An 18,245-nucleotide genomic window follows, 5' to 3' on the forward strand; every position below is an offset into this window, starting at 1 on the left:
ACTGCACTCCCTGGCCATAGCAGAGAGCTGGCCTGGAAGAGGGGCAACCGGGACAGAATCCGGCGCCCCGACCGGGACTAGAACCCGGTGTGCCGGCGCCGCAAGGTGGAGGATTAGCCTATTGAGCCACGGCGCCGGCCGATAAACAGAATTTTAACCCATAGCTACTTTAAAGTAAATTAAGTAGGAAACAGGTCAATGACTTTTACACAATTATACTTTACCAAAGTGTTGCACACCCTAGAAATTTCAGGAAAATTTTAAACCTAGAAGACAAAACATGAAAGTATAGAACAACAAAGTTTCGTTAAAAGACATAGCTCTGTGAATCTGCTTGCAAATATTTTCACATCATCATAGATGGTCACAGTAACAACGCAGGGACTTACCGAATGTGAGAGAGTACACAGGATTCCACTGTTCAGTCCTAGGCCCTGCGATGGGGTAGTGGTGAGGAGAAAGCTCTATGAATTTAGCAAGACATATATCAGCTACAGCCGTGGAACAGAGGGATACTGGATAGGTGGCAGAGAAGTTTCCATAATTTAGCAAACAAAAAAATGGGAACCCTTTGGATCAGAGAGGCAGGAGGCCCGCCCCTGTGAACCTGGACAAACAACAAAACAAAACAAAAACAACCAAACCCCACCAACTTAAGAGGGAGGGAAAGCATGGTCCTGCAGAGGGTCTTATCAGTGGGAAAAATAGCATTTTAAGACAAAACCTCTTAAGACCAGTTCTTGCCAGTGAACTGCCTATTGGTAAATAGTGCCAAAGCAGGTAGGGGAAATGAGGCACAGAGTGTCCTTCGGCAGGGAGGGCCAACTAAGACCATATGCTGGGCTTTAGCTGCTAAACCGATGTGATGGTGCCCATACTTCTTGACATGTGTGATGAGAGAGGGGGCCTGTGAACAGAAGCTGGACAGGTCAGCCAGGACAGGGGGGGCTAAGAGGGTCAAGGCAGATAGTTGGAAAGAGAGTAAGTTGGCCTTGGTCTCAAATAGGCTTTGGCTGAACGAGACAGAATAGGGCAAGGCCAACAAGGCTAGTTTAAAGGAAAGTGGACAAGCCTCTGACTCCAGGAAACAGTCAGCTGAGACTTGGCTGCCACTAGACGAGGCAGGAGAAAGCATCGAAGTAGACTAGACACAGAACATTCCTCAGGGCAAGGTTGCCTGGGACTTACCGCGGCTCTCGTGGTCTCCTGGCTGGCTCGCCAAACTTGTTACCAGATATCACTGTCCTTGTCTTTACCCAGGAGAGAATTCAGACGTGAGACAGAGTGGTGATAAGTGAGGTAGCAACATTTAAAGAAGAGGAATACCCCGATAGTCCAGGCGGACATTTCAGGGAAGAATTGAGCCCATAAGTAGCTATTTTCTTTCTGCATTTTGGAGATTATGTCCCACGGTCACCTCGCTCCTGTGTTTCTGTTGAAAAGTCAGGTGTCAGTCCTGTTGTTTCCATGGTATACATCTGGCTGGTATTATCTTTGCCTTTTGTTTTCAGAAGATTTTTGTGGTTTTGTTTGTATTTGTTCTGGTTGCGGTTGAAAGTATCTCCATAGTCTGTGGTTTATCTTTGGTCAAATTTGGAAAATCCTCTTTTATTATTTCTTCTAATATTGCTTTTGGCCAATTCTTTTCTTTCCTTCTAGGACTCCATTTTTTTTTAAAGATTTATTTATTTATTAGAAAGGCAAAGTTACAGACAGAGAGAGTGAGAGATAAAGAGAGAGATAGAGATATTTCATCTACTAGTTCACTCCCCAAATGACCGCAACAGCAGGGCTGGGCCAGGCGGAAGCCAGGATCCAGGAACTTCATCTGGGTCTCCGTGTGGGTGCAGGGGCCCAAGCCCTTGGGCAGTCTCCTGCTGCTTTCCCAGGTGCATTAACAGAGATCTGGATTGGAAGTGGAGAGCCAGGACGTGAACCAATATCTATGCTGCATTGCGGGTGATGGCTCAACTTGTTAAGCCACAATGCTGGCCCCCATGGGACTCTATTTTACACATATGTTACACCTTCTCACCATGTCACACGCGTCTCTGAGCCTTTACCACGTTGTCTATACCTTCTCCCCACATCCCATCTGTCTCTGAGCCTTTGCCATGCTGTCTATACCTTCTCCTGGCTCTGCTTCTGATTAACTTCTCCTGACCCATTTCCTGTTCATTAATTGTCTCTTCTGTATCCAACCTGTTTCAAAACTCCTCTACTGAATTTGTAACTTCAGTTGCTGATCTTTCTGTTTTTCAGATTTTTTGGATTCTTTTTCATGGATTCCACAGCTTTGCTGAAAATGTCCATCTGATAATCTAGTGTCTTGAACAAAAAAATTACAGTTGCCTTAAAGTTTGTGTCTGATGGTCAACATGGTGCCTTGCCCTCTGTGGGTTATTCACACTATGACTTTTTCTTTTGGTTTTGTAACATTTGTCTCCTGGCTTTCTTGTGAACTTTATATTTAATTCTGGATAATGTGTAAGGAAACAGCTTAGTTTGCTCCAGGCCCTGGGTCCTGCGGCTTCCTCTTTCTGCCTCGGGCTGACCGGGGAGGAATTCAGCTTGTTCCGCAGTGAGACTGAGCTCTGGTTACCTGTGCTCTGGGCTCTGTGGGGGTTCTTCCACTCACTCCTCCACCTTACTCCCTCGGGGTCCTCAGGGCTCCCAGCTGAAGGCCTGGGAGAACTATGGGAGCCCCCCTCCAGAAGGCTGTCTTGCTCACTCGGGAGACCCGAAAGCTCAAGTTCATGTCTTACCTTCTGGCCCACTGCATACGCTATGGACTGAATTGTGCCCCCTCTCCCAACTCACATGCTGCAGCCCTGGCCCCCGCGTGGCTGCATCTGGGGATGGGGCTTTGGGGAAGTAACTGAGGGCACAGGTAGGAGGCCGGATGTCAGGACTGCTGCCCTCGTGAGAGGCGGAAGAACACCGAGGTGCCAACCTCCTCCCTCCACACACACAGAGGGACGCTCCCAGGAGGACACGGCAAGGAGGCGGCGGCCTGCAGGCCACGAGTGAGGCCCACCAGAGAAGCCGACCCCAACAGCACCTTGATTTTGTAGCTCTAGCCTTCAGAACTGTGATACGACAGGTGTCTGTTGTTTAAACCATGTGGGGTGTGTGTGATGTGTGCATGTATGTAGTGTGTGTTGTATGTATGTGATGTGAGGTGTGTATGAGAGTTGTGTATGTGTGTGGTACATGTGTGTGGTGTGTATGTGATGTGCATGTGTCATGTATGTGTGTGATGTGTGCATATCATGTGTGATATAGGGTATGTGGTGTGTGCATGGTCTATGTGTGTGATATGGTATGTGTGTATCTGGGGTGTATGTGATGTGGTATGTGTATGATGTGTGTGTGATGTATGTGTGTATGTGGTATGTATGATGTGTGCATGATGTGGTGTTTGTATATGTGAGTATGTGGTATGTGATGTGTGTGTGAGACATGTGGGGGGAATGTGGTATATGTGTGGTGTATGTGTGTATGAAGTGTGTGTATGTGATGTATTTGTGTACGGGTGGTATGTGTGATGTGTATATGTGGTATGTATGTATGTGGAGTGTCTGTGATGTATGTGTATGTGGTGTGTGTATGTGGGGTACGGGATGTGTGTGTGGGATGTGGTGTGTGTGTATGTGGTGTGTGTATGTAGGGGGTGTGTGATGTGTGTGTGGGATGTGGTGTGTGTGTGGGATGTGGTGTGTGTATGTGGTGTGTGTATGTATGTGGTGTGTGTATGTAGGGGGTGTGTGTATGTAGGGGGTGTGGGATGTGTGTGTGTACGGGTGGTATGTGTGATGTGTATATGTATGTGGTGTGTGTGGTGTGTACATGTGGTATGTGTGTATGTGGAGTGTATGTGGTGTGTGTGTGTATGTGGGGTACGGGATGTGTGTGGGGATATGGTGTGTGTGTATGTGGTGTGTGTATGTAGGGGGTGTGTGATGTGTGTGTGTATGTGGTGTGTGTGTATGTGGGGTACGGGATGTGTGTGTGGGATGTGGTGTGTGTGTATGTGGTGTGTGTATGTAGGGGGTGTGTGATGTGTGTGTGGGATGTGGTGTGTGTGTGGGATGTGGTGTGTGTGTATGTGGTGTGTGTATGTAGGGGATGTGTGATGTGTGTGTGTGTGTGGTATGTGTTTGTGGGGTACGGGATGTGTGTGGGGGATGTGGTATGTGTGTATGTGGTGTGTGTATGTAGGGGGTGTGTGATGTGTGTGTGATGTGGGTGTGTATGTGGGGTACGGGATGTGTGTGTGGGATGTGGTGTGTGTGTGTGATGTGGTATGTGTGTGTGTGGTGTGTGCATGTGGGGTACGGGATGTGTGTGGGGGATGTGGTGTGTGTATGTGGTGTGTGTATGTAGGGGGTGTGTGGTATGTGTGTGTGTGGTGTGTGTATGTGGGGTACGGGATGTGTGTGTGGGATGTGATGTGTGTGTGTGGTGTGTGTATGTGGGGTACGGGATGTGTGTGGGGGATGTGGTGTGTGTATGTGGTGTGTGTATGTAGGGGGTGTGTGGTGTGTGTATGTGGGGTGTGTGATGTGTACATGTGGTATGTGTGTATGTGGTGTGTGTGGGATGTGGTATGTGTGTGTGTGGTGTGTGTATGTGGGGTGTGTGATGTGTGTGTGGGATGTGGTGTGTGTATGTAGGGGGTGTGTGGTATGTGTGTGTGTGGTGTGTGTATGTGGGGTACGGGATGTGTGTGTGGGATGTGGTGTGTGTGTGTGATGTGTGTGTGTATGTGGTGTGTGTATGTGGGGTACGGGATGTGTGTGGGGGATGTGGTGTGTGTATGTAGGGGGTGTGTGATGTGTGTGTGCATGTGGGGTACGGGATGTGTGTCGGGATGTGGTGTGTGTGTATGTGGTGTGTGTATGTAGGGGGTGTGTGGTGTGTGTATGTGTGGTGTGTGTATGTGGGGTACGGGATGTGTGTGGGGGATGTGGTGTGTGTATGTGGTGTGTGTATGTAGGGGGTGTGTGGTATGTGTGTGTGTGGTGTGTGTATGTGGGGTACGGGATGTGTGTGGGGGATGTGTGTGGGGGATGTGGTGTGTGTATGTAGGGGGTGTGTGATGTGTGTGTGCATGTGGGGTACGGGATGTGTGTCGGGATGTGGTGTGTGGTACGTGTGTGTGGTGTGTGGTACGTGATGGGGTGTGTGTGTGTTTAAGGCAGCCCGAGTTGAGTAACCAGCTTGCTGCTGGTCACCAAATACCTCAAAGGAAATCCTCCCTCCTCTTTCTGGGATCTTTGCTTCTCAGAGAAGACCTTCCGGTTATCAATGACGTCACTTTCAGTGGTGACATTATGTGAACTAATTTCTTGTTCTAACAGCTCTGGGCGCTGTGTCTGGGTCGCAAACTTTTGCTTTTAGCCCCAGAAACCGGGATGTGGCTTCCACCCACCACCTGCCGCAGTCAGCTGTGTCGGGGGGGGGGTAAGGACATGTGATCGTCCACAGGTCATGGCGTCTCTAGCGCAGGCTGTGCTGTTGGTCTCTGGACACCGTCCACCATGGCAGCAGGGAGCCGGGCGCCAGAAGAGACCAAGCCCTACCCGGAGCCTGTGGGCTGGGAAGCTGGGTCTGGGCGCACCTCTCACGGCCAGACTTCAGCAGTCTTTTTCTCTCTGATTTTACTTATTTATTGCAGACAGAGAGAAGTCTTCCATCTGCTGCTTCTCTCCGCAACGGCCGAAGCTGCACCGATCCGAAGCCAGGGTCCTGGAGCTTCTTCCGGCCTCCCACATGGGCGCAGGGCCCCAAGGACTTGGGCCTGCTGCTGCTGTCCCAGGCCACAGCAGGGGGCTGGATCGGAAGAGCGGCCGCTGGAAACTGAAGGCGCCCACAGATGCCGGCGCTGCAGGCGGAGGCTCAGCCCCAGCCCCAGCCCCAGCCCCAGCCCCAGTAACCTTTGCTCTTAATGGTGGCCCTGCCCAGACGTTTGAGGGTGGAAGGGGGCTTGGGAGATGCCCTGCGGCTCCGCAGCGTTACCAGGTGAGTGGCACCTGTCTGCTGGCCTGCTCAGGCAGGATGGAAACGGTTCCGAGCCTTGGGCTGCGGCTCATCCTGGTGCCGCCCACCGGCCCCCTCCATCCGAGGTGATTAAGGTCGGGGGTGGGCGTGCCTTCCGCGGTTCCGTGGGCCCCCATCTTGCGTGGGCCACGCGGCCAGGTGCTCGAGCTCCCACCCGTGGTGACACCCGGCCTGTGGTTTCACCTCCCGCCGCCTCGGTTTTCTCACACTTGAAATGGGTTATTGCGAGGACTAGGTGTGGACAGCATTCTAGAAGTCAGCCAAACCACCGGGAGGGGGCTCCCCATGGTGGAGAGTGGACGCCCCAGAGGAGGCGCCGGCCAGGGAAGTGGCCGGGAGGAGAGGACCTGGTGACCCCAGCCCTGTCTGCAGAAGCCTGCGTGATGTGGACAGAGGACACAGGTCCCCTCCAGTCGGGGAAGGGCCTCTCCCGGGGCCCCCCCGCCTTTCCTTTACCCCCTAGAGAAATGCAGCCCCGCAGAAGTGGGGGGTGCGTGGCCTGCACAGCTCAGAGGCCTGGAGCCGCGCGCGGGGGGGGGGGGGGTCCCAAGGGGACTTGCAGGTGGCTCCAGGGCCCCGAGGCCCGAACTGGACCCTGACCCTGCCCACGTCAGCGCAGCCACTCCGGAGCCCAGGCCTGGCCCTCACGTCCCCGCCCCCAAGCCCGATCCCGGGCCCTGGGCTCCCCCAGCCGTGCACTCCCTGCGCGTCCCCGGGCCCGGGCACCCGCGACAGCCTGCGGCCCCGGGTCCCACGCGCGCCCCCGGGCGCCCAGACTGCGGGGTCGCGCGGGGACCCGCCCCGTGACGCACTTCCAACCGCCGGGAACCGCGGCCCGCCCGGGCGCGCGCCCGACGCCCCAGGGCGCGCGCCTCGTGCACGCGCGCCCGCCACGTGACCTCCCCCGGCCAACCGGCGCGCCGGGATTTGAGGGATAAAGCGCGGCCCCGAGGGCAGTTGCGGCGGGAGAGCGGCGGCCCGGAGAGCGACTGCCCCGCTCGCGCTGCTGCTGCCGCCGCCGCGACCGCGCGCAGCCATGTCCGAGGAGAAGCCCAAGGTAAGCCGCGGCCCGCCCGCCGCCCGCCGCCCCGGGGCACCCGCGCCTCCGCTCCTGGCAGGCCCCGTCCCCACCCGCCGTGGCCACGGCGCCCACGAGCCCCGCGCCCGGGCCCCACGCCGCACGCCCGCCCCTCCCCCACGGGCCTCCGCGCCCCTCCCCCACCGCGGGCTCCGCGGCGCGCCCCGCCCCGTCCTAGCCCCGCCCCGACAGCGTCTGTCCCGGAGCCCCGCCCCTGCTCTGCACCCGTCGGAGCTCCTCCCCGAGCCCGCCCCCTTCCGCTTCTCGAGCCCCGCCCCTTGCCGGTTTCGAGCCCCTCTAGTCCTAGCCCCGCCCCGTCCTAGCCCCGCCCCCAATAGGTCTCTCCCGGAGACCCGCCCCCTTTCTGGTCTCGGGCCTCTTACGTCATAGCCCCGCCCCGAGAAGCCCCGCCCTGACAGCGGCTCTCCCGAGCCCCGCTCCAAGCCCCGCCTCCTGGCCCCGCCCCCGCTGTGCGCCCCCTGGCGCGCGTCCTCGAGGGCGTGTTCGCGTGGCCCCGTCCTCCGTCCAGGTTTTCCCGCGCGGTGGCCCCTCTCCTGAGAGAGTGGGAGTAGCCGGGGTCGGTAGCCCCGCTGCGACCCCGGATGTGCTGCCGTCTCCCAGCGCGGCCCCGGGGTGCGGCCCTTCCCCGTCACGGCCCCAGGGTGCGCCCCCTCCCCGTCGCGGCCCTGGGGTGCGCCCCCTCTCCCTCTAGGTCCCAGGGTGCGCCCACCTCCCCGTCACAGTCCCAGGGTGCTCCCACTCCCCGTCGCGGCCCTGGGGTGCGCCCCCTCTCCCTCTAGGTCCCAGGGTGCGCCCACCTCCCCGTCACGGCCCCAGGGTGCTCCCCCTCCCCGTCGCGGCCCTGGGGTGCGCCCCCTCTCCCTCTAGGTCCCAGGGTGCGCCCCCTCCCCGTCACAGCCCCAGGGTGCTCCCCCTCTCCGTCATGGCCCCGGGGTGCTCCCCCTCCCAGTCACAGTCCCAGGGTGCTCCCCCTCTCCCTCTAGGTCCCAGGGTGCGCCCCTCCCCGTCACAGCCCCAGGGTGCTCCCCCTTCCCTCTAGGTCCCAGGGTGCGCCCCTCCCCGTCACAGCCCCAGGGTGCTCCCCCTCTCCCTCTAGGTCCCAGGGTGCTCGCCATCCGGCCTGGGGTGGGCCCCTTCCTGTCCCGCCCCGAGGGCTCCCCTGGGTCAGGCCGGCAGTCCTTGGGTAGGTGGAGGCGGAAGCTCCGGTCTCTGAGCACGTGCTGGGGACCTGGGGCTCCGGCTGCAGCTGGGGTCAGAGGTGAGCAGCCCCCTTCACAGGTGAGGGAGGAGGCTGGAGGGGGCGGCCCCACGCCCAGCCCCTGGCCGGGCCCTGCTTGGGTGAGGGAGGAAAGCCGGCATCTGGCGACATCTGGCGCGGCCCCCACAGCCTCTAACGTGTGCCCAGGGCAGGGCCCCCCGCCCCAGGTCCTCGCCCATGGCATAAACTTGCCGGTGGACGCCAGCTCTGCTCTGGCCGTGGGGCGTGGGCGTGCGGGGAGGCAGCCTTGTGGTCAGATGGGAAAACCATTTCTGCCCCCCCAAGAATACTGACCACAATGAATTGGGGCAATTGGTTTTAGGACTTCTTTTCCTCTTTTAAAAAAAGATTTTTTTCTCTCTGTCTCTCACTGTCCACTCTGCCTGTCAAAAAAAAAAAAAAGATTTTAAAGTGTGTTTACTTGAGAGTCAGAGACACAGAGAGAGGGTCTCCCGTCGGCCCTGTGCGTCCCCAGATGCCTGCAACGGCGGGGCTGGGCCCGGGAGCTGGCAGCCCCACGCACGTGTCCCCGAGGAGCTGGCAGCAGCCGCACCTGCCCGGGCTGCGTGGCCCTCCTGGCCGCTGCCGCGTGGACCGCAGCTTCCCTCCTGTCAACGTTGCCTTCTGCTTCTCTCTGAAGTCACGCACAGCTGCGTGCAGTGTGTGGTTCTGTTAGTTTTGTAAAAGTGACTTTCAAACGAAGATGGGTTTTCCGACTTCTCCTGGGCCCTGCAGGCTCGGGCGTGCTGCTCCCCCGGGCCGCCCAGCGGCTGGGGGTGAAAGTCCGTTCTGTGCCAAAACAAAGCAGCCGCCTGCTGGAGGGGCCTGGACGGCTGCGCCGGTTAGGTGGTGGCCATGACGTCAGTGAAGCCCGGCGCCCCTCAGCTCCTGGAGAGCGCCGGATCCTTAGAGGTGTTTCCTGTCCCTGCAGGAGGGCGTGAAGACCGAGAATGACCACATCAACCTGAAGGTGGCCGGGCAGGACGGCTCCGTGGTGCAGTTCAAGATCAAGAGGCACACCCCACTGAGCAAGCTGATGAAGGCCTACTGCGAGCGGCAGGTGCGGCGCCCCCCGGCTGCCTTGCCCAGGGGTCTCGTCCCGGTGCCCCTGTAAATGGACAGGTGGCGCTCACCGCGGCGGGCCCTTCTGCTGAGACGCCCTCTGGGGCAGGTGCGGCGCCCCCCGGCTGCCTTGCCCAGGGGTCTCGTCCCGGTGGCCCTGTAAACGGACAGGTGGCGCTCACCGTGGCGGGCCCTTCTGCTGAGACGCCCTCTGGGGCCGGTGCGGCGCCCCCCGGCTGCCTTGCCCAGGGGTCTTGTCCCGGTGGCCATGTAAATGGACAGGTGGCGCTCACCGCGGCGGGCCCTTCTGCTGAGACGCTCTCTGGGGCCGGTGCCTTCCGATGCACTGCCAGGCAGGTCCCGCGTCGCTCCTCGCCTTACTTGTGCCCGTCAGCAGTGTGCTTTGCCAGCTTGTTTAGCAACGGCGAGAAAATGATGGATCTCCCCCAGTTTCCCAAACAGCGAGCCGCCTCAGCAGCACCCCCCTGTGGTCAGTCAGAACGGCCGTTTCTGGTGGCTAGCGTTCGTCTCACCAGCTCATGGGTCGAACACGTCTGTGCTTCGACGGTCGTGGCGTTCCAGTCCGTGCCCAGCGTGCTCGTCCTGGGGAGATGGGCATCGGGCCAGTCCGTTGCAGAATTCCTGCCACTGCATGGCCTTGCTGACTCACGGCTGTGCTGGGACCTGTATGGCGCCTGCCCTGCCAGCCCGCCAGCCCAGCGCTGCCGTTGCTTGTTCCTTTGAGTGGCAGCTCAGAGCATCTGATGACACTTAGCATGAGGCTGCCTTTCTTGATTCCTTTGAGAATATAGTGATTGCTACTTTTTTTTTTTTTTTTTTTGGTGTATTTATTTGCAAGGCAGGGTAACAGAGAGTGAGCGAGCGAGCGAGCTTCTACCTAGTACTTCACTCCCCCGATGTCTGCAAAAGCTGGGGCTGGGCCAGCCTGAGAGCCAGAATCGCCACCTGGCTCTCCCACGTGGGCGACAGGGACTCCGGTCCTTGAGCCGTCACCGGCTGCTCCGAGGCCCGTTAGCAGGGAGCGGCCTTGGAAGCAGAGCAGCTGGGACTGGGACTTGCGGGTGACCCAGGCGGCAGCTTAGCCCCCACTGTTACTGTTTGGTTTTGCTCCGTTGGTTTGGTAGTTCTTGCCTTTGGGTTTTTTTTTTTTTTTTTTTTTTTTTTTTTTTAAGATTTTTTTTTTTTAATTTTTTTTTTTTTTTTTTTTTTTTTTTTTTTGACAGGCAGAGTGGACAGTGAGAGAGAGAGACAGAGAGAGAAAGGTCTTCCTTTGCCGTTGGTTCACCCTCCAATGGCCGCCGCTGCAGCCGGCGCACCGCGCTGATCCGATGGCAGGAGCCAGGATCCAGGTGCTTTTTCCTGGTCTCCCATGGGGTGCAGGGCCCAAGCACCTGGGCCATCCTCCACTGCACTCCCTGGCCATAGCAGAGAGCTGGCCTGGAAGAGGGGCAACCGGGACAGAATCCGGCGCCCCGACCGGGACTAGAACCCGGTGTGCCGGCGCCGCAAGGTGGAGGATTAGCCTATTGAGCCACGGCGCCGGCCGCCTTTGGGTTTTTTTAAGGATAAAACGCTTTGCAACAGTTCTCTGCCGCCTTTTCCCGCCCCACGTTTGAAGCCTGGCCCCTGGGAGGCGTCGCTGCCGACTCTTTCAACTTTCCCTTTCACTCAGGGTTGGGAAATTTTGCGGTTTGTTCCCTGTCTCCTGGGCTTATTTATTTATTTATTTTAAGATTTATTTATATCTGAAAGGCAGAGTTACAGAGAGGCAGAGGCAGAGAGAGAGAGGTCTTCCATCCACCTGTTCACGGCCGGAGCTGGGCTGATTGAGCCAGGAGCTTTTTCCAGGTCTCCCACGCGGGCACAGGGGCCCAAGGACTTGGGCCATCTTCTGCTTTCCCAGGCCACAGCAGAGAGCTGGATTGGAAGAGGAGCAGCTGGGACTCGAACCGGCACCCACATGGGATGCTGGCACTGCAGGCAGCAGCTTTACCTGCTACGCCACAGCGTCGGCCCCTGCTCGGTTTCTATCATAGAGGTTATTCTCAGCTGTGCCCGGGGAGAGGGAGCTCTGGCCCCATGTTCCCTGGCAGAGCGAGTGCCCCTGTGAGCAGCCGAAGCCGGGCGGCGGGGCTGGCTCTGTTCTTACCGCCTGTTTTCCTGGTGGTGGTTTGGGCGACTGCAGGCGCCCATGGCAAAGCCATCACGCATGTTCTGTGTTGCGCTGCGAGGTCGTCCTCCGTGGCCGCCTGCTTCTCCCACATCCCCACCCGGACCCCCGCTAGGGAGGTGGCTGCATGGCTGTCGTCCCAGAGCTCCTGTGGGAATCATTCTGGAAGTTTCCTTTGCCGCCTTCCCGGGGCTTCTTGGGATTAATCTTTGCCTGTTTTGTGGAGACCAGCGTCTGACCCCATCAGGAAGCGCGTGGGGTGCGGCGTGTGGCGACGCCGCGTGCCCGAAGGTTCCTTGGCTCGTGTGAACCTTTGCACTGACGCTCTGGGCTGAAACTCGGCTTCCTTTCTGGAAGTTAGTGCGCCGTGTTCCGCCTCCCTACGCCCTTCATTCTGCTTCTGTCCTTTGTACGTGGCGTGCTCTCTCTGAAAGCTTCGGGGGCCGTCTTGCGCGGTTCTCAGCTGTCAGGAGCTGAGGCGTTGGGTCACTCACTTCTGGGCACTCAGAGCCCTTCAGTCTAGAACACTTTTTTTTAAATTACAAGTCTATTTCATTGAGAGACAGAGTCGGGCGGCCCACTCATCTGCCAGTCCACTCCCCAGAGGGTTGCAGTGGCTTCCCCGGCCTGGCGGGAGCCAGGGGCTGGGAACTCCACGCAGGTCTCCCGGGGCTTGGCAGGCACCCGGGCTCTGGCGCCATCCCTGCTGCCTCCCAGGGTGCGTCGGCTGGAGGCTGGCGCCGAGTGGAGGCTGAGACCCAGCACTCTGACGGGAACACTGCAGGGGTAACCAGGGTGCCTTCTCTGGTTTTTTGGTGGTGGGGGGTTGTTTATGTGTTTATTTGAAAGGCACAGTGGTGGGGGGGAGGTGGGGGAGAGAGAGAGAGATGTATCTTCCATCCTCTGGTTCACTCCACAAGTGGTCACAGTAGCCAGGGCTGGGCTGGGCGAGTCTCTGACGGGGCGGCAGGGACCCAGATGCTCGAGCTGCCTCCCAGGTGCGTTGGCGGGAAGGTGGACTTGGCACGAGGCCTGGGTTCAAAGCAGCACGCGGATGGGCGACGCGGGGGTGTGCAGCTCTGGGAGTGCGTTTGCGGCTCAGGACATCCGTCCTCCGTGTCAGCTCCGAGACCCTGTGTGGCCTCTTCCTGGAGGTTTCTGTCCCTTCAGAGATGAATGTCCTGAGTGTTTTAATTTCTGTGACTTTTCTGTGTGAGGTTTTGTTTTGCTTTAAGCACTAAGCACGCAGGCCGAGCCTGCAGGGACAGACAGGCGGAGTCTCCGGAGAGACCGCGGGGGTCTGCGGCCCCGCTCCGCCCCGCCGGGGGTGCCCAGGGCTGCTCAGCCCTCACCGACGCGGCTGCGCTCCTTTCTGGGCCGTCTTCTCGTCTTCTGCGCTCTGCGGATGTTCTTTTCTTTCTTTTTCTTTTTGTAATTTTAAATATCTATTTCTTTGAGAGGCAGAGAGAGAGGTCTTCCATCCGCTCGTTCACTCCCCAGTGGGCCGCAATGGCTGGAGCTGGGCCCATCCGAAGCCAGGAGCCAGGAGCTTCCTCCAGGTCTCCCACGTGGGTGCAGGGGCCCAAGCACTTGGGCATCCTCCACTGCCTTCTCAGGCCACAGCAGAGAGCTGGATCGGAAATGGAGCAGCCGGGTCTCAAACCGGCGCCCATGTGGGGTGCCGGCACTGCAGGCGGTGGCTTTACCTGCACGCCACACCGCTGGCCCCGGACGTTCTCATTTCTGTCGGGATTTTTAGTTTCCGGAATTCTCTGCGCTTTCCTCTTCCGAGCGTCCCCGGACCTGACGGTTTCTCGCTGCCCCGGAGCTGCCAGCGCGTGCGTTTCCGGTGCTCCCGCCCCCTCCTCTTCCCAGGTCCTCGCTTGCTTTCTGTCTCGGGGCTTTGATGGCCCAGATCCGAGTCTTGGTTGGCTGCTGGTCCTGCAGAGGGGAACGCTGAGGCTGGTCCGATGCGCCGTGCGCGTGGGCGTGCGCGTGGGCAGGGCTGCCTCTCCCTGGGGCAGCCTGCTAGGTTCTGTGGGGGACTCGGGCACTGCCATCCCAGGGTCACTGCCGCCGCTGGAGCGGACGCCTCCAGGCTCCCGCCAGTGTCCCTGGCGTGCCGCCGCTTCCTGCCGGCCTCGCCTCGCCACACACGGGATGTCATGCTGGCTGACTTGGGGGTCTGGACATGAACCTCCCAGCAGTCACTCAGATCCGCTGCAGGCCCCTGCAGACCCTGGTGCCTCCCACCCAGGGGCCCTGCGTCTGCTCGCTGCTGTCCCGGGCCTCCCTCCTGCCGCCTGCCCTGTGTCCTCCCAGGGCGCGGTGGCGCCAGCAGTGTGGAGTTTGCTCGGCTTCTGGCAGAAGGGGTGGGTGGGGCGGGGAGGGCAGGGGGAAGTGAGCGTGGAGGGGCACGGGCGGCGCGGCGACTGCAGGCCCCACGGCAGCCTGTGGATTCTGATTCTGCTATTTGATGTAAGTGTTTACTTTTCTGAATTAAGCTGTGTTATCTGGAAATATTTAATGGAAATTGCTTTTTCTTTTCAGGGCTTGTCAATGAGGCAGATTAGATTCAGGTTCGATGGGCAACCAATTAACGAAGCGGACACACCTGCGCAGGTATGCGCCCGTGGCTCTGGTCTGCATGGTGGGCGTCGCTGCCGTTTGGAGTACAGACTTGAAAGTCACTGCTTGGTCCTCTCATGGCATAGCTCACTTTTTTCTTATCAGGTTTCTAAACTTTAAAAAGTTGACGTTAAGTTTTCAACTGAAGCCCATTCTTTGCCAGACATAGTCCTTCTGTTTGGAGATGGCCTGACAGCTGGGCCCAGGGCGGTCAGCACAGGCGGCGCCCGGCACGCAGCCCCTGTGCAGAGCGGTCAGAGCCCGCCCTTCCCGCTGGTTGCTGGGACGCCTGGCGTCCGGTTTCACCCGTGCGTAGCCACGCGACCGCCTGCTTTCGCGTCTTGCTGACGTGTTGTGAGTGAGAACACGCGAACACGAGGGCCCTTCAGAGCTCTGGGAAGTGAGTTCTGAGACACCTGTGCGTGGAACTGGCCATCGCTTTTGCACCAGAATCAACTTTAAAGATTGATGTACTTACTTTGAAAAAGTTAGAGAGAAAGGAAGAGGCCGAGATCTTTCACCTGCTCGTTCATCTCCCAGGTGGCTACCGTGGCCGACGCTGGGTCAGGCCAAAGCCAAGAGCTTCTTCTGGGTCTCGCACGTGGGTGGCAGCGGCCGGAACACTTGGCATCTTCCAGTGCTTTCCCGGCACCTCAGCGAGAACTGGACGGGAGGTGGAGCTGCTGGGACATGCAGCGGCGCCCACGTGGGTGCCAGCATTACAGGCGGAGGGTTAACCTTCCCCGCCACAGCGCCAGGCTGCAATTCACTACTTCTTAGAAGATTTCTTTCATTTGAAAGAGTGATAGAGCTGAGACAGAGATATCGATGGATCTTCCATCTGCTGGTTGACTCTCCATATGGCCGCGATGGTCAGGGCTGGGCCAGGCCAAAGCCAGAGCCTGGAACTCCCTCCAGGTCTCCCACGTGAGTGCAGGGGCCCAAGCATTTGGCCCATCTGCTGCTGCCTTCCCAGGTGCATTAGCAGGGAGCGGATCGGTAGGCCCCAGGCTTAACCCGCAACATAAAGTTATCTTTTAACTCCATTTTCCCCTGAAGTTTCTGAAAACCCTCAAACATCTTACCCTCAGTCAGAAAGCTTTTTTATTTAAGAAAACATCTATGTGACTCGATACATCATGTTATAGGGTATCACATTGTAGTAAAAAAGAACTTTGGGCTTATAAGTAGAAGTTTTGTTGTTTTAAAATTTATTTATTTGAGAGAGAGAGAGGCAAAGATAGATCTTCTATCTGCTGGTTCACTTTCTAAATACCTACAACAGCTGGGGCTGGGCCAGTCCGACGCCGAGAGCCCAGTACTCCGTCTGGGTCTCCCGTGCGGACGGCAGGGGCCTAGCTGCTTGAGCCATCACCTGGCCTCACGGGGTGTGCTTTAATAGGGTGCTGGGATTGGAAATGCAGAAACCAGGCCTCAAACCCGGGCACTGCCTCATGTGGGCGTTCCAAGCAGTGTCTTTTTAAAAAAATTTTATTTATTTATTTGACATAGTTACAGACAGAGAGAAAGGTCTTCCTTCCGTTGGTTCACCCCACAAATGGCTGCTACAGCCGGTGCTGCACTGACCAGGAGCCAGGTGCTTCCTCCTGGTCTCCCATGGGGTGCAGGGCCCAAGCACTTGGGCCATCCTCCACTGCACTCCCTGGCCACAGCAGAGAGCTGGCCTGGAAGAGGGGCAACCAGGACAGAATCCGGCGCCCCGACCGGGACTAGAACCTGGGGTGCCGGCGCCGCAGGCGGAGGATTAGCCTAGCGAGCCACGGCGCCGGCCCCAAGCAGTGTCTTAACTGCTCAGCAGATGCCTGCCTCTAGGAGTTGTGAAGTTCAAGTGCAGCTCCTGTCACTTGTCAGTCGATAACCTTGGGGTCAGGAGCAGCTGGATCTCGAGTCTGTCTGTTCTGTCTGTAGAAGGGCCATCATACCCGATCTCCTGCCTGCCATGCTGTGAGCATCCATGGGGATGCCTTAAGTGAAAATACTGTTGCAAAGTGTATTCAGCATTTAATAAATACTGAACACTTGTTTGCAATAATCGTTTAATTTCGGGCCACTTGAAACCCTACACTGTTGAGATGGGCTGTGCCGCGCAGGGGCTCCCAGCTGTCATAGGCTGCTGGAACCCAGCAGGGCCTGAGCCAGGAGGGGCAGGCAGGAGCAGAGGCCCCGCGTCCCCGCGCAGTGCCGCTGCTTCCAGCCTCCTCTCCCTGTGTGACCCTGGAAGGAGCTCCCTTTGGTTCAGCGAACGAAGATCAGCATAGAAGTTTTGGGCCCAGGGGTCAGAAGAGAAGCCAGCAGGACGTGCTGGTGACCCCGTGCCCTGGCCTCTCGGGCGCCGAGGGGGGGCGGCGCCAGCCTGGGACCCTGTCCTCAGCACAGCCCTTGCCCCATGGCCGTTCTTGTTAGCGCTGGGCTCGCTCTGAGGTGCACGGCGCCCATGGGCCAGTCACGGAGCGTTCTCAGTGGGATCTGTGTGCGATTCCCAGGAAGAATTAGACGTTCTACTTTGTGTTTGAATGCCCCAGTGCTTAGCTTTGAGAATTTGGTGAACTCTGCAGCTCCGCCACGGCACCTCACCTTGCACGGGACAGAGGGGCGGGGCCTCGCAGTGGGGATGAGGTTCGGAGACACCAGGACAGGGAAAACTAACGGGCTTCTCTCTGTGTACCTGGCCCCGTGACTGACAGCTGGAGATGGACGACGAGGACACCATCGACGTGTTCCAGCAGCAGACGGGCGGCGTGACCAGCCGCTTGCCGGGGCGTGGCCTGTTTTCCATCCTTGCGTTTGCTGTTGAATAGTGAACCCGAGACCGTGCAGTCACAAAGGAGTCTGCAGAAACTCAAGGACATGCAGCGAAGTGACTTCCTCTCTGGCTCAAACTCTCTGCAGGGACGAATCCACGACTGAAATGGGGCCAATCAGAATTGTTATCTTTGTTTAGGTAAAATGAGTTTTTGGGGTTTTTCATTTGTATTTGTCCCCTCCTCTCTCCCCAGACCTGTGGCCCGAGTGTGGGTTCGCGAGGATGGGCCTTGGCTCCCCGTGCCAGGCTCGCCTGATCCTGCCCGTAACCCGCGGCTGGGGGGGTGCAGGACAGGCCCTCACTTACGCTTGTAGGCACGGGTTGTTGAAATGCTCCATACTGGACATTGAAGCCTGGTCACGTTTGGTAACGTGGAAGGGAAAATCTGGAACGCTTCTTAAAAAGTAAAAACATAAACAAGTCCTTTAGTAAAATGGCCCAAGCGCGCTCTGCCCTGCTGAGTGTGGCCCCTTGGCTCCAGGGCCCGGCAGCCCCGGCTCGCTCAGCACCTAGTGATTTGTACATGGGCAGAGCCTGGCACACCAAAAATTGGCTTTTTCCCTTTTATTAACATAGAAGAAAGTCATTACCACCTTTCTCCTTGTTAATAGTATTGTGGTCTCAGATTTCTCCTAGTGTTTGCTCTGATGAACAATTACGGTCTCTATATGGAACAGTAAGGTTAAGTATCGCTGACTTTCCGGTTTGTTATTGTGTGGAGCCACTTCCGAGGGAGGCGACCTCTGTAACCCATGGGAGAGGACCTCTGTGGGTCTGTGCTATGCTGCTTTCCAAACACGTACTGACTTTACGCATTGGTAGGGGGTTTCAGTTCTGTGAATGCATTCTGGGATGTGTACCAATTAAAATGTGCATAGTTCTGCCTGTTGTCCTCCTAGAAGGACCACTGCTGCCGGTGGCCGCCTCTGCCTTTCTATAGTCAGCCGCAGGAGTCCGCCTCTCTGGCTTGCTTGAAATCTTGCTGAAGGTGTTCTCATTTCCTGTTTCACTGTTTGGGTGCAGTGGGGTGTTTGTTGGCTCTGTTGTGTTTACTCGCCAATTTGTACATAACTGTTGTCCTTTCCTACTGTACACAGTAAATATAGTTTGGTATCCTGTC

At 57.7% G+C, this 18,245-nt stretch overlaps 1 protein-coding gene across 1 annotated transcript; it reads left to right on the forward strand.

Moving 5' to 3' along the window:
• The first annotated feature begins 7,027 nt into the window (after positions 1-7,027).
• Positions 7,028-18,245, forward strand: SUMO3 (small ubiquitin like modifier 3). The gene is made up of 4 exons (XM_051839982.3): positions 7,028-7,120; positions 9,352-9,480; positions 14,224-14,295; positions 17,007-18,245. The coding sequence occupies exons 1-4, from the start codon at positions 7,100-7,102 to the stop codon at positions 17,118-17,120; spliced, it is 336 nt and encodes a 111-aa protein (XP_051695942.2). The 5' UTR covers positions 7,028-7,099; the 3' UTR covers positions 17,121-18,245.

Source organism: Oryctolagus cuniculus, chromosome 4 (genome assembly GCF_051225735.1).
Source record: "Oryctolagus cuniculus isolate XC-2025 breed Fujian yellow rabbit chromosome 4, ASM5122573v1, whole genome shotgun sequence".
Taxonomy (NCBI): domain Eukaryota; kingdom Metazoa; phylum Chordata; class Mammalia; order Lagomorpha; family Leporidae; genus Oryctolagus; species Oryctolagus cuniculus.